Source organism: Ooceraea biroi, chromosome 3, assembly GCF_003672135.1.
Source record: "Ooceraea biroi isolate clonal line C1 chromosome 3, Obir_v5.4, whole genome shotgun sequence".
In the NCBI taxonomy this organism is placed as follows: Eukaryota; Metazoa; Arthropoda; class Insecta; order Hymenoptera; family Formicidae; genus Ooceraea; species Ooceraea biroi.
The window spans coordinates 13910284-13926632 of record NC_039508.1 but is presented as its reverse complement, the minus strand read 5'-3'; the positions used below and the strand labels follow the sequence as shown (position 1 = coordinate 13926632).

General features: G+C 39.8%; 1 protein-coding gene across 4 annotated transcripts in view; it reads right to left on the bottom strand.

Moving 5' to 3' along the window:
- Window positions 1-732: 732 nt before the first annotated feature.
- The window catches only part of LOC105278700 (E3 ubiquitin-protein ligase Rnf220), a 141166-nt gene continuing 125549 nt past the window's right edge, over window positions 733-16349 (bottom strand). For all 4 annotated transcript variants that reach the window (XM_011337965.3, XM_026968514.1, XM_026968513.1 and 1 more), the window contains 5 exons: window positions 5177-5448; window positions 4823-5093; window positions 3871-4340; window positions 2122-2196; window positions 733-1820 (listed from right to left, as the gene is read on the bottom strand). In XM_011337965.3, the coding sequence (XP_011336267.1) occupies window positions 1749-1820; window positions 2122-2196; window positions 3871-4340; window positions 4823-5093; window positions 5177-5448 (1160 nt within the window). In that variant the 3' untranslated portion in view covers window positions 733-1748. The remainder of the gene's footprint in view (window positions 1821-2121; window positions 2197-3870; window positions 4341-4822; window positions 5094-5176; window positions 5449-16349) is intronic.

Here is a 16349-nt window from a genome sequence, read left to right as displayed (position 1 = left end):
CGCCACTTTCACCACCGCTGCCTCTTCCACTTCCGCGTCTCCACTTCCCGCCCCCGTCGCCTATTACGGAGCCCGTAAGCCCGGCGCGCCATTTTGCGTGACCCTTTTTCCTCGATGCCACCTCCACGGTGACCTCTTCGCTCTTTCCGTGATCCTTCCCTCCTCCGCTACCGCTTTAATCAGAGCTTCCTCGAGACGATAGTACGGAGATAAGGAACGGAAATTAAACGCTAGACATTTACAAAACTCGCGGTGTACACGGTGGTGTATTTTTAAGGACAGCTCGATTTCGCTTATTGAAGTGTGCGAGCAGCATCGATGCAGCAGAAAATTATTTCTCTGCGTTTGTCTTAATTTCCTGATTTATGGTATTTTTATTTTGACAATTATACTTCGTTCTTTCTTGAAGAAGCCATTCGAAGAAAAATTTTAAAAAGATCGTGTTAGATCAATATCAGATTTCAAAGAATTTCTATTTTAAGAATACTAATTTTTAATTATTTCGCATTAAGAAAAGATGTTGCAAATAAAATGTCATCTTTATGCTATCTTGAACTTTTGGTATTATTTTCTAATACAAAAGACATTAAATTATTCTAGTGTTACTTGAAGAAACAAAAGCAATATTGTTAGAATATTCCACATACCTGCTAAGTCTTCTTCTCCGACAAAAAATCAATATCAATCAATCTGGTTAGGAAAATAAATAATTCCAGACAATATAGCACACAGTTGTACATTCCATGATCGTTTTATTTCGATTACAGAACAGCGACCGAGGGACTTATTTTTCTTCTTGATCCGTATTTAGTGTATTTACATTAGTTCACTGGTGCATCGCGGACTGATTTGGCGATGATCTAACAGTCTCGGTAATTATATGGTTGACAACATATCGAAAGTCGATGATTCAAAAATATTCAAAAGAAAAAACTCGTTATGTAGTCGTAGATGTCGTGCAAATCTTTCGGAATGAATCGCGGCCAATAGCGATCGGCTTTCTTTCATCTCATCCTTTCGCGTAATCTTATGAATTTTTAATCTCGTTTATAAAACGAGGACATTGTAGAGTGTACGATGTGATTCTGTCATTTGTTGCAGAAATAGAGCCTGCATTTTGCAGTTTTGTCGTGACGTTTTATTCAACTACGATCCTTCTTCATAATTTAGATATATATGTTCATGTGTATTCAAAGAATCAGTAATATTTTCAAACATTTCCATATAATAAGAATTGCAAAAATCACTGTCACAAAAAGACATTGCTAAACTAAAAAAAAAATGGAAAAATAGAATTAAAAAAGTTCAACAAGATAGAATCCTAACAGAATCCTAATAGCATCAAATAAAAATCAATATGTCCATTAATTACCATTACTATAAAAGCAAATTCTTCACGATTACGATGATACGCGAAAAAACGAGTAAAAACAGCAAACTTGAGATTTTGCAGAAGAAACGGCGCGAACAAAACGCGGTCACAATCGTTGATGGCGGACAAAACCACGTTGTTTAATGATCCTGGAGCGACGCGTGTATGATGAATCGTTAAGAACTAACGACGTGTTAATTTACTAGCTCTAAGATGCATAAACGTGCACGTATAATTCTAGAGAGTTAATTTACGTAACGCAGAGAAATATACAAGTATTTACATGGGCGGACGCTTGCTGATCACGTCGCCCAACGGTGTGATCCCGGATTCCGGATTGCGGTTGCGAATCCTAAGGGATGTTGAGCCCATTCGTTTACATATAGATGCGCCGCAAATCGGACGGTGATGTTATCATATTGCATTGCGGACAAAGCTTCTTTGCGCCCTGCAACAGCAACAAGACACTTTGTTTCTCGATAGGTTTCGAAACATCTTCAATTGACATCCAGATCAGTTGATTTTGATATAAGAAAATAATTTGGAAATTAGAGAATGATTCATGATGATATTTGATAAAACTTTATCTGGCAGAAACGGATTACGATGTATCAAGACAATTAATTTCTTGGTGAACAGTTGGATTAATAATATTATTACAAAAAGAACCCGAAAATCGAAATGTGAAGCCGATGATAAAGAGCTTGGAGAATCATTTTTAGCATTGTAAAGGGATAATTAGTACTTACCAACGTGTGCAGCCAGCATTGCTCACAATGTACGTGCCAGCAGCAAACCGAAGTGACTGGCTTCTTGTATTGTTCCTGAAATAAAGAGCCCGCGCGTTCGATGAAAAAGATCACAAACGAGCTCATCTCGCATCATACATCGTTCTCTCTTTTCTTTACACATACCAATATAAAAATTGAAAAATGTACGTTATAAGATATCAGACAAGTTGCAAGTTGGTCATCTTTGCTATGATTGCATGTTCTGCAATTACGGGTATATAGGAAAAAAATTTCACTCATAGTTACATGATAATTAGAATTTAAATTTAACACGAGAAATACCGTAATTGTAACATCAAATTGACAATTTATTTGTAATCAGAAACAGCATGACGACATGAGTGTTCTTAAAGCTTATAAAACGCATCGCATCATGAAATCAAGGGAAAATTCTGAATTCTTTATCTTTAATTTCTCCTCGGACTAACAGGAAATCGTGAAAACATCCGGTTCGGCTACTTGCGACACGACAAAGACGACGCAACAAGTGCGGTGTGGTCGATAATACTAACGTAGACAAGGTAGGGTTAACGATCGCGAGATCGAGTGTCGATCTGCCATGTAGCACACTCGTTTCATCTCTTCTTCTCCTCCTCCTCCTCCTCTTACTCTATCTCAATGAGTGTCATAAAATGAATTGCACTGATCATGTTTTGCGGCCGTTACGTAAGCGGCATTCCAAGATCGGCGAATGCGTCCGCTACGTATATCTTCGGTCCAGAACGAGCGGACGGGGTTGATATGATACATTTTATTGCCGTCTCGGCAACGGAAACGATAGATCGCCGTGTTATCTCGCGCGACGAGTTATTTCGCATGATCGCGAACGCGAGAGCACACTTATAACGAAGTGCTGCGAGTCCCAGGGACAGGTAGTGCTACTATGTAGACGACAGAAACAGTGAGCGGCGGCATTACGCGAATGATACCTTGCTTATTACGGATATGGCCGGCGTTAAGGAATAATTTATTTGGCGATCTAAACATTTCAGGTTGTCGCCGATGCGGGAGACGCGGTCGAATTTTATGCGCCGGTTTTACATCTCGTTACAATTATTTACGACTCGCGAAACGCACGTTTTCAGACACGGATAAAATGAGCGACAAACTAATATGCATGACGTAATGCTACCACGCGAGGGTGCAGTAACGCGAAATTGCGATAAGCGTGCCGTTTATTTTATTTTTCGTACATTTAATTTGATTTTTCGCGCATTAAAGCCGACAAATCGGTTCTATAATAACGATCTAATTACAATATGATAACTTAATTACAGCGTTCAAAAGTTAATCGGTTTAATTGCTACGGCTGGTTAATGATCTTTCCCAGCGTTCACATTTCATTATTACGATTGTTTCGCGGAATGTATTACAAAATGTATTATTCAATGAATATAAATATTATCTCGCGAAATTGTCATTAACAAAGCAGTATTATTTAATTTGATACTTTCCCGTTTTGAAAATTAAAAGATGCACACATGCATATTTCATATCCAGCTCTTTTAATCAAATATCCTTAAAGAGAAATGCTCGTTTTTGTGAGAGTTGTTTGTAGGAATTCACAAATGAACATTTATCGCGCATCTATAACTGCCATTACCACGATTTCTTCTTCAACATTTCAGTTTCCCATTCGCTCATAATTCGAACAATTCCCATCTTCTTTTCATCCAGTTACTATACAATATTTATTAATTGACTTACCATGCAGATGAGACACTTGAAGAGTTGCCCGCGCATCTCGGCCTCAAGCTCACGGATGCGGCCGCGGAGGGCCTCTACGACTGGGGTGTCACCATCCCTTCTGGGCGACACGGAGGATGCGTTCTCATCCGGATCGTTCTGCTGCCCAACGGGTGTTCCAACGCCCGGTTCCGGTTTTACATCGACCAGGCCCTGCGCTGTCAATCCTCCATCCGGGGTCAATTGTTGTGGGGTGTGTGACGTGTTCGGCGACATGACGGCCTCGCGAAGAGCGTCCCGTTCCTTTTGCTCTCGTGGCGTACCATCAATCCGCGGCGCGATCACGTCCGCTTCGGAATACTGAGCTGGCCCGAACTCGGCGACATCGTCACCGTCGACCACAAGGTCCACGTCCTCATCCTCCTGATTGCCGCCCCCACCCCCAGTACCACTGCCTGAGCGATTGCTTGAGGAAGTGGCCAAGCCCGCGGCTGTGCAGCAGAAGCGACACGATGTCTTACGAGGATTGTGCGGGACGTTGTGAAAGAAGAATTGAAAAATGCACATGCGATTCGCCACGTACACGCGCTGGCTAATGTTTACATCGTGTTATAGAAATGTGCGTGCAGAAATGTTCTTTTTCGCTCGCAGAAGATTAGGAGATCTCTTATATGCGCTTTACGTTAATCTTGTTAATGTGAACAATATGAAATCTTTCTTTAACGTCGGAACAATTAAATTTGTAACTATGACCTGCAGTATGCATCATGCAATTCGCAATTATCGAGCGCATATTTATTTTATGCTAGGCCACATAAACATATTTGGCATTCTATATTGATCTGACGTTTTTAAGTAAATGTAAAATTACATTATGCGTGCTTGATCACCGCAAATTTAATGCAAATATTTGCGCGTCCATTCGCATCATAATAAATTCGCACGCGTAATTTAGCCCAGTGAATAAACTCACCAGAAAATCCGCCGACGAGCATGGAAGTGGCGCGTACTCTTCTCTGGCCGGCCCACTCGTACTCCTCGAAGGTCTCGGAGTCGCCTTCGACGTCGACCTCCTCCTCGTCGAGGTTCGCGTTTTGCCCGGTCGCGTTCCCGTTGTTCTGCTTGTTCAGGCACCGATCGACATGCTGGTTCAACTCCTCTGGAGTGCCCGACAGTCTCTCGCTACAAACCGGACACGACGCCTCGTCCGCTTTCCGCTTCCGGTTCTTAACGCGTATTCTGGCCTGCGCAGAAGTGACAACGCACATTTATTAGAAACATCTCATGATCAATGAGCGATTAAATTAACAAACGACAAATACCGTACCTGTCTGTTGGCTTTGATCCTCTTGTACGTTTCCCATCTGCCCTGAGGAGTACCGTCCGCCGCCGAAGGGGCGTGCAGCATCGGGCCATGGGGATGATCCTGAGGGTGACTCGGTAACAAGGCCGACCTCGAAGAACGAGGCCTTGAAGGCGCTGCAGAAACCTTACATAGTCGATCGAGCTCTTGAGTAAAATGCTGCTCCAATTCTTGTGGCCTTACCGTCACTCCGCATACCGGACAGCAAGATGGATCCGAGGGAAATTTTTTCTTGCCTGAAACAGATGGATATCCAGACCATGATCGACGCTATTTCGTAAGATAACATTATCAGTAACATGTAATAATTAATATATTTTCGCCAAAGGACTCGCAAGCATACCGGATGCACGAAAATCTGCCAACGAAATGTTTTTAAATCAACAATAAAGGGACCAGGAGAAAAAGAGAAATCCCCTTTTATTTGACAATTAAACGCCTTTAAGGGACGCCTTTGATGTCCCCGGAAGCGTTGACTTGGTGAGCGCGCGCGCGCGCGTGTCTTGAGCGCGACCGAAGAATGGAATCGCGACTGAGGACTGGCTCCGTCTTCTTGGGAGACATCGGCTAACGCGATTTAAAAAGTATTCAACTTGCCTCGTAATTACTTTCCGCAACGAGTCGTCCCGGCTGTCGAGGCAAGCGGACGCGCGTCTCGCATTAAGCCCGCGAAACGAGCCGCGAAACGAAAACCGCCGCCGTCGTAGGTCAACGCGGGCCGGCTCGTTTGCTCGCAATTTATTGCCCCGTAAAACGGCGGATAAAAGAAAAGAAAGATAAAAAATATCCGCGGCAAGAGGTGAAGGAGGGAAAAGAGAGGCGAGGGGGGGTAAAATGGAAAAAGCGCGGCGCGAACGGCCGCGTGGCAGCGCGGTAATCCAGCGGGATACTTCTGTCTCGAGGTTTGCACCGTGCCGGACGCACTCGGCACGGGAATGCATAATTAATTGCGAAAACTTGTCGTCGTCCGCACCCCTCGCGGCCAGCCGCGGCTCCGAGGCAAATGCGTAAACTTATAGGGAAAGTTCGCGGCACCGACGTGTACCGGATTCCGCCGGTTGATTTTAATTACGCGTTAATCGCTCGTATTTTAACGTCGGCTTCATAACGTTGCCGCGCAGGAAGGACGCTGAAAGCCTTTATACGACGATAAATATTTATTGTGACTCGCGATAGCGACGAGGGTGAAGAGGAAACCGCGATGCGTTTGTCACGGATGCATTCTCGCTCGGATGGCGCTCCTCGGCATCTCGGACTCTCCTCGCCTTGCACGCGCCTGAATATTCGAATCTAAATCGGAATCTAATCGCCGGTTCTCCCGAGAGTAATCTTGCAACTGTCTAATTTATCGACTAGCAGTGACGCGTGGAATTATTTAGAAGCGATTTATAAACCGAACCTGTTTACTCTGTAGGACAAATATGACATGTTATCCTGGCGGTACTTGCGTGTAATTTATGTAATAGTATAGTATCTGACTGCGATAAGAGATCAGATATAGATACATCTGATGTAGAACATGTATTTTCAATCATCAATTACTTAATTCTTAAAAATAATATTATTGATTACTATTTATAAGATGATTATTTATTTAAAGCACTTGAACTAAACTCTTTCTTTTATATCGTAAGTGATACCGTCTAAGAAATGTGCGATTTAAAACCGTGTATAGCGTAATCCGAACTTCTCAGCTCAGCGCAAAAGATATACCTAGATGTTCTTTGCATAATTAGATGCTTCGAGTTTCCTTCATCGGTCTTAATCGGTCGTAAGCTGTCGAGACTTCGCGATAAAATAACACAAAGTCGACGACGCGGTGAGCGTGTGTGTGCATTTCGCATGCATCTCGGAATTCCTAAATGATAATCGCGGCCTGCCTCGCAAAGCATAGTAACGGAAGTTGGCGAAATTAACGTCGCGACGATGCGATGAAGAAAGTTGATTTCGCAGACAAAGGTATGACAAGGGATTTATCAGTTGCATTGTATTTCCAGCACGAATAATTTTCAGAAATATATCTTTATCTTAGCAGTTTCCTTTTCGACGAATTATTTTAAATATTGAACATGATGGTTCAGAATTTTTCATAAATTTAAGGATTTAAGAATCTATTTTCCTACAGATTTGTAAAAGATCTTTAGTAAAGAATGTAATGGATATCTTCAATATTTTAGGCATATAAAGATGATCAATCAATTTATTTCTGACCAGACTGGCTCAATAATAAGATCGTGAATTACACAACGTTTCGACCCTATATTTGGGTCCTTCTCAAGTGTATAAATGTGTAGTCACTCACTGAAAGCAAATCTCAATTAGAATAGTATATAAAGATGCTTCTCTTTTAAAAATATTTACTATATTAAATATATTTCTAGTTATTAATTAAATATATTGTGAAAAACATTTTTTTCAAAATTATATAAAAATTAATATACAGTTATGCAATTTGGAAACAAAATTTTATCATATTACTCTTCAAATTCGTTAAAATACATAAATTACACACATAAACAAAGTTTCAGTTTTCAATAATATAAAACTTCGCATTTATTATATGGTGCAATAATGTTCGTAATGTTAAATGTTACGTTTATTCCAACCAAATTACATCGCGATATCGTCCTAAGCTCGAGCAATGCTCAAATTGTCTGTTTCAAAATTAGTTTTGTTACTCACACAATGATATTTATAGCACTTGCCCGTAATAATAAATCGCTCCTCGTCTGCCGAAACCGGCCATGAATAGATTCCGTAGATCGATAAACGATATCGCGGAAATCTGATTAAGCATGTCTACTTGCACGATGATATCGACGTGAAAACGAGCAACAAATCGAATTATCGCGTTTAAAAATGCGTCTTCCTTCCGGTGCTAATGTGCCACTCATAAGCTCTCAGAAGCCTTAATCAACATGCAACTTTTAGTGTATCTTTATTTTAGAATGAAATTTCGAAATCATCCATATTGTTAAGTTGCTTATACTGCCGCTAATTGACAAATTACTTGGTATATTTTATTTTATATTGTACATTATACATTGTACTTTATTATACATTAACATTGTTAATGTCAGTTATACATAACGTTTTTACACGCGGTATTATGCAAGAATGTAGAAATTCTTGAATCAAGAAAAAGAACTTGCCAGCACGGATTCCGTAGAGCATACAAAAATAAACGTTAAACTGAGTGCTCACACCTGCTGCTCACATTATTTTCCGACGATATCGGCTCAATGACGTTTTCTCTCAAAAAATAAAGAAACCATGAAATAAGACTTTTGTTTCGAATAACTTAAAATGTCACATTGCACTTATTCCTTGCAATACTATTGTTTTTGACAAATCTATTACTTGATAAGTTAGTAATTTTGAAAGATCAAGCACAAAATATTACCACAAAAGAAAAACTGAAATCATGTTAAAAATTATGACAATATTATAATAAACTTAAGCAAATATCTAAAGTTTGTTTTGACAATAAACGATCTGATGGTATCTAGAGCCACAAAAATTTGATTTGTGACAAATGTTTCATGTCGACAGCACGAAGACAAAGGTATTACTCCTCCCGAATCTTGATTCTCAAGGGCCAACTTGTAAAAATAAACAGGGGAGACTCGCGATGTTTTCATGGTTTTGGAAAAGGGAAAAGACAGCTTATTTGCGTATCGAAATACTTTAGCCTAAAAGAGATAATTTACTTGGAACGTTCTATTTTAAATATATACATATAAGCGACCTATGAGATATATTCTATAAATATATATATATCAAATTTTTAACGAAGTCATTTATAATATTTTGTTTCCAAAGTCATAAATTCAAAAATATCGCTACACGAAAAAGTTAGCTCTACTATGCGATATCAATCATTATTATAGAATATGTATTTTTATTAATTTCTGTAACACTTTGTTATAAATCGTCGTATATTTAACAGTTCCACGAATAAAAATAACAGGTTCAAGAAAAATAATTTTTTCTTTCTAATAAAAAATTAAAGTGTCAATAAATGTCATCGACTACCTGACGACAATTTTTAAACCGCTGCTCTCACGGTGGAATATTTACCGATTGCGACGTCAGTAAGCAGGGTCAGAAATTATATAATTTGTTTCCGGGCTGCAAATGCGCACGAAACGTTTCAACGCAGTACAAACACGGACGCTATTTGACGAACCGGACTGGATGCATTACAGTGTTTTAATATTTTACGTTTTAATAAAATGCTTTAATATTAAAGCTTATCGCCGTATGCAGCATAATGGGAATTTCATTGAAAATTAGGTATTTCGTTAATTGGATGATTCCGCCGTGATTTCCTCTGGTGGACGTGGACATTATTCGATATAGTGTCTATAACTGCGTTTGTAATTTTCACGCTATGTCCGCATTGCAGCCTCATTATGGCACTTTTATGCGAATAAATAAACGCACGCGATGCAGTCCGAGGCACAAAGAAAAAAGATGAAAGCTCGATTATTTGAGCAAGATTTTGCAATTTCATGATGCTTCACGTATGTAGGCAACCAAAGCACGCGTTTACGGTACGCAAAATTCCATAAAATTACAAAATCCGTTTCGTCTACACGATTATACGTATACCATTTTACAGATCCAGAGGAATTAAATAAGCTCTAAAATATTATATAATTGTAAAACTAGAAGGTAAATAAAGTTAAATTGATATTTCTGCAAGTGTTGAGGAATATGCATATTAGGTTTTATTTTCCATGACTTGGAGTATCATGAAATAACATGAAGGAATGCTAGTACGAGGTGATTCCTTATTAACAAAGACTTTTTAGCGTGATGTGAACAAGAGATACAGCGAAAAATTAAAATCGTGCACGAAGGAGATAAGTCAGACAATACGGATTTTACGACCTTGCTGGCGCGAAAAAAGTTCTGGGCGGTTAGCACCGAACTCAGAAGGTGGGAGACATGGAATCTCTTGCTTAAGTCGAATACATTGTTTCTCTTTGCGTTTATCTGTTCAAGTATCGCTTGGAAACGACGCGTGACCGGAAGAAGATAATGAACAATAATTTTTTTACGAGTTTCCGTCAAACCACGGGATCCTTTCGATCTCACCTTGGTTTCCTGCATCTTCCATTAACTCAGCTTGTTTAATATATATAATTTACATAATTGTATACAATAAACCTTCACGTATATACCAAAAACAATTGATAAGAATCGGTAGAAAAACTTGGCGCACTCAAGTACGATTTTAACTTTTTCTATCTTCAACGAGTATAAGAATTTCTATTATATCGTTGGAATGCACATAAAATTCAACACCTAATTTTATGGCGTAGAAACACATAATATATATAGGCATGTCACATTCTCGCATTCTGTTTTATTGCACAAGATACAGATCGCGATCGAGTTGCAAAGGAATTATTATAGAAATATTAGCCCTTAGCATATCTGACGTAATGCTACAGCTTTACGGCGTTACATTCCATCAAATCGAATGGACGAAAAATAATAAGAAAACATGATTAAGTAAAAATGAGAAAGAAAAAGACATTTGAGATCAGCTGGAGTCTTATCTGCATCTCGATTGGCCGTTAAGAACAGTGTAACATCTTTATTTACCCGGAGCCTTTCAGACTGGCGCGCGCGGTACTTTAATATTGCGACACCCCCCCCCCGTGTACACAGCCGCGTCTTTTTATTTCGGTGTCGGGGTAGGTAGGTGGCGAGCGCCTCTTTTAATTAAAGATACGCGACCGCTCTATCTCGAGGCCATCCCGGTGTCGCTCTAAAGGGGGCTAAGTGTAAATGATAGCGCAGTTATGGTCACGGAGGAGAGATAGCCTTGGAAGAGGACCCGGGCACGACGTTGGCGAGAGAAGCCATTGTCCTCTAATCGAAAGAAAAGGCTCGCGACGGCGGAGGTCGAGGACAAACGAAATTCCGGCAGTCGCGATCAAGACTGAAGAACGAAGACGAGGAATTCTCGTCTCCTCGCGGTTCTCGAAAGTTGTTAACTGTTCGCGCTCAAGATACTTTCGGCATGATATTATGAGAGAATCTCCTCGGTTGCAAATGGAATCTTAGTAGACTACTAAATATAAAAGCAGAAAACTGACAAAAACACAAGAAAAGGTAATGATTATATAAACGCTTTACTTATTAAAATTTAGAAATCTACAAATAAGACTGGGACATTGCGCTTATAATACCGAAAGTTTTTTTTTATATATATTTTTACTCTTTCCTTTGTTCATTTATTACTCTAATACGAAAAGAACGCGGAAAACTATGATCGTTCCAAGCGGAGAAGTATTGTGGCAGATGTCACGTTCTTCCAAGTCTCGACAAAGATCCTACTCTTCCGAGGAACAAAATGGATATATAATAATTTTCAGGGAAGGCTGGAAAGCGCCGTCGTATGTCGCGCTTGCACAAGTGAAAACATTTTACGGAAACGAGGAGCGCGCGCGATAAGACGTAGAGCACAGATACAACTTGAAGAGGCAACGAGAATGGAAGGCGCTAGGAGAATGAACGAGGTGCAGATAGGAGACGATCGTGGCTTAGCCAGCTGCCGACGTCTCTTTTCAGCTCCTTTCCTTTTTTTTATTATTTTCGCACCCCCCGCGAACCACTCCGCGAGAAAACGACGTCGCTTCCGTTAATTATGTCAGCAGACGGAGGTCCTTAAACGCGAATCACCCCCTTTAACGTTCTCCCAGCCGTTGATGATAACGGCGATAAGGTCACGGGGTGTTTCTCCCGGGGCCGGAAACACCGTCACACTTTTGCAGATTAAGGAAAAGATCACGGATGCTTGAATAATCATTGTGTGAATAATCCAAGACACGTGTCCTGAATAGCAGATCGTCTAGACACCCTTCTAAAATAATGAAATAAGTAAATAGCAGTGTACATGTTTTGCCCAATCTATAATTACGTTTGATATCATGAATTAATTGTAATTGTTTCATGGCAGGTAAGAATACGTTTGTTTCTTAGAATAGCGAGAGCTAGTTAAAAAAAGACTCGAATGATTTAATATTCCCAGATCACTAATCCCATCGGATAAACGCCAATCAATCGAATTAAACGTCGATCACTTCAATCTCTGGGGAAATAGAACAATCTAGTATACTCCAGATCCAAATCTATTCGAAGGTAAGGATGGTATTCAATTATATGCAGCCAACCCTCATAACGCAACGCTAATGAATTCAATAAGGTAAAGTCTGATATTATCGGTCGTACATTTAGTTATTTCGAGACAAAACTGAACGAATGGTATTCGTATTCCATTAAATGTAATTAATTTAACACATAATAAATCTATAAATGTGCATAAAAGTAATATGTTAAAAAATATTACTGATAATTATTTGTACAAGATTTGTTAAAATTTAATCATTTTCTACATCTCTAAAATCAATTTTGTGCTCTTATAAAATTTTTCTGTTAATTGGATGAGTCTTAAACTGTTACAATAATAGAAGCTAAAAATATGCAATAAACAGCTATTTAAGAATAATTGAAAGTACAAAAAGCGCCCGTTCAGAGCAATCAAATGCTCGAAATTCGCATGGAAGTTTCTTCTCTTTTACGGAATCTCGTTTTCAGGTCGCGCCACGCGCTTCTGCCGTCGTTTATCCGGGGAATGCCGACATTCTCGAGCAGTTTAACATATCCCATCGAGCAGTCCGGCAAACACGTCGCCCTCCGTTCTTCCTTCTTTCCTCGATACTCCTTCGCATCTTTACATCTCGTATTTCTATCTTCCGACCTACGCGCCGCGACTGCTCCCTTTCCCTCCTCTTTGTCCTCAGAAGCGAAATGCCTCAACTCCGTTCTTCTTTTCCCCTTTCAATTAGATGCGTTCGCAAATTTATGTCCGCGCCCGTTACTGTACTCGATATTCCGTTTTCCTGCCTTTATTGAAAAGGACACCCTCGCTGGGAGTCTCGGACGAGTCTCGATACTCTCGATTGGAAAAATAATCGTGACGTTTCGAATAGCGGAATCATAGCAGGAAATAAATGCGATTAAATCGCGCTTATTTAGACACCATTATAACATAATTAGTATGTATTTAATAAAATTGAGTAAATCCATATTGAGATTGAGATTCGTTAATTTCTCTCAAATCAAACGAAAACATCTCACGTCTTGTTCCAATAGCCAAAAGAAAGAAATTGTTTCAATGTTGCGAGAGCATGGTGGCAGTTCGCGGGCTACGGCCGCGTAATGGCGGGGCGAGAGACATTTGGCTGCAATTCGAGCGTTGCCTTTCGGGGGTTTATGGCCTCGATTTGGATTCCTGGCGCATCGGCCGCCATCTGAATGCCTCTTTGATTTAATAGAGAACATCAACGCGAACTCGAAGGGCGGCAGCGTGGCACGGCGTGCCTGCGAAGGGGTAAAGCGCGGTTGCCAGCAGGGATGAAAGCTGGCCAGGATTTTCGAGCTTTGCGATGCCGAATTGTCCTTTTCCCTTGATAATCATATTTTCGCCAATCTGTCAATCCATGTATAAACTTTGTATGTTGCGATAAAATTCGGAAGAAAGAATGTATAGGCAATGAAGGAATTTTTAATATTAAGTTTTAAGATAATTTCAGGAAAATTATGTAAAAAAGACATTTTTCGTAGACTTTTTAGAAGAATAGAAAGATTAAGACAATTATGATGTTCAAGATTTATAATTTTATTCTTAGATAAGATCATACAGTGTTTCTAAATAATTCTAGTATTATATTCTAATCGTGCAATGACATGGATCAAATCAAATCGAATTAAGTTAAATGTATTAATACAATACCAATTCAACAATCTACATCATTTAGAGGTGAGGATAATTTAGAATTCCCTTCCTTCTCGGTTCCATGAGCTTCTAATTAATTTATAGAGATGTATATAGAGTGATTACCATTTTACAATTTTGATATATGATAGATATTAATAATTTTATTAATAATTCATCTCGGATAATTCTCGATTACTAAACTATTAAGGCTATACTACGCGTAATTCGATATAGCAATGTATAAAATAACTTTCAGCGGATAATCGGCAAATATTTTTAATAGATTTGATTAGTAATAGATTTGAGGAGTCAAATCGCGGAAGCGAAATTTAAGTTAACACATTTAATTTTCATGTTAAATTAGACACTCAGTCTGTCTCATAAATTTTCTAGCAAATGTAGATAATAAGTTTAAATTCTCGATATCTCTGTATGATGACTAGTTTAACCAGTCACGAATTCACTGGGTCCGTCGATTTTTCGCGCACGTCGCACCTCGGATTTCGCGGCTATCAAAAATTCAACGGGACCAACTACGGTGAAATACAAGCTGCGGGTAATTAGCCCGGCGATGGAGGCGCAGTATTTACGCGCGTTTAATCCGGATAGAGCAATTAGTATATATCGATGGCGCCGGTGGTTACAGATGTACGCGGTAGGCACTTGTAACGGCGGCGTGGCACCGCCGCCACGTGTATAATCCGGTTTTAATTAAATAACTGAGTCCGCCCTCTCGAGAGCACCACGAGAGCGAGTCCTGGAGGTCCCTTCCATCCCTTTCGCGAGCGGTGGCGGAGCCAAAAGAGTTACGCGCAAGCCGAATTTCACCCCCTTCTCCCGACTGGGCGGCGGGGACAGGCACGACCACCGGGTGTCAGGCATTTAACCACAACTGTTGTCGTCTCGACGGCGTGGATTACGATCTCCGCAAGCAAGTCAAAAGCGCGAGCGAGTCACTCCCCCGACTTCGGGAATGGACGCGCGCCCCGTCCTATGCGTGATCTCCTCAGCGAGAGATTTATTCGCGCGTGGATGGAAGAACCCTTTTACCAAAACGAATCGAATGCCATCAGATATATAATTCAGTATAAAAGGGTAATTGGAATTGAACGCGTGTTATAATTAATCATGCTGTAATTATTGATCGAATATGGTGTGGCTACTTTTAGTATGTTTATGATTCTGTTTAGAGCCCCTGATTTTGCAAGCAAAATTGAATTTATAAATGCATGAGAAAGTAATCGTTTCTCCATATGCTACGAATTATAAATTATTTTTGCTAAATTGGTAGTGCATTAACATGAGGAAATTTATTGATTGGTGTCCATTGTATCTATTAATTGTCAAATTTGTGTACTGTAACAATTCGCAAATTGTCGGTCTAATATTGTCATCACTGAGAATTTTTCATGGATATTTATTACGAGAAATCGTCGCGTTGATAATGGCAAAAGCTACATCAGCGGAGAGTATCGAGAGGAAGAGCATGATTAAATAAAATTATGGAATCAACCACTGCAGTCTCTGCAAGATTGAACGCGTTATCGAGCGCGGATGTTGCAGCGGCAGGCAACCGACGAAAATAATTAATCGCTCTTTCAACGACGACGGCAATTATATCCACCATTAGATCGGTCCTCCATTTTGCACCATCGGATTAAATTATTGTTAACTTAAAAGCAGCCTGTTCGAGACAATCAGAACATAAATTTCTAGCGAACAAAGCCATTAATGAAGATGTAAATTAATCAGTCAGGGTAAACGTAGAATGAAAATTTCCAAGAGATTTCATGTTGATATTTCAACGAAAAGAAATGGAACATCATTAATTTTCATCGATTCCGGATAAGTGTAATACTCTGTAAAAGCCGCTGAATATTCCATGAGACTATCATGCACGGCCACAAATGCTCTCGTCACGATTCGTCAATTCAGTTTATTAAAGAAACCCGACGTTGGGTATGGAATATCTCGATGTTAATCGATATTTATTGTAGGAGCAGCAGAGAATGCGCGCCATATGGAAGATACTATCGGATTTTTCCGTATTTAAACCTGCTTAAACCTGAATTACATCGGGACCCAGTTCGCCGCTGCAATTACAGAGACCAGTTTCTAAATATGCCAACGCGTGCTTTTAAGATCAATTTACGCGGCATGCTTCAGACGCTTATTTCAGATAGATCATTCAAGATCAAGAAAAACGAGTTGTATAAATGTAGCTTCCAGAAGGATGATCACGCATGGATGGCAACAACTATTTATTTATCTGCAAATAAGTTCGCCTTTTCTTTATGTTGCATCCTTGACTCGATCGAGATTTGCTTGATCTAGGACGAT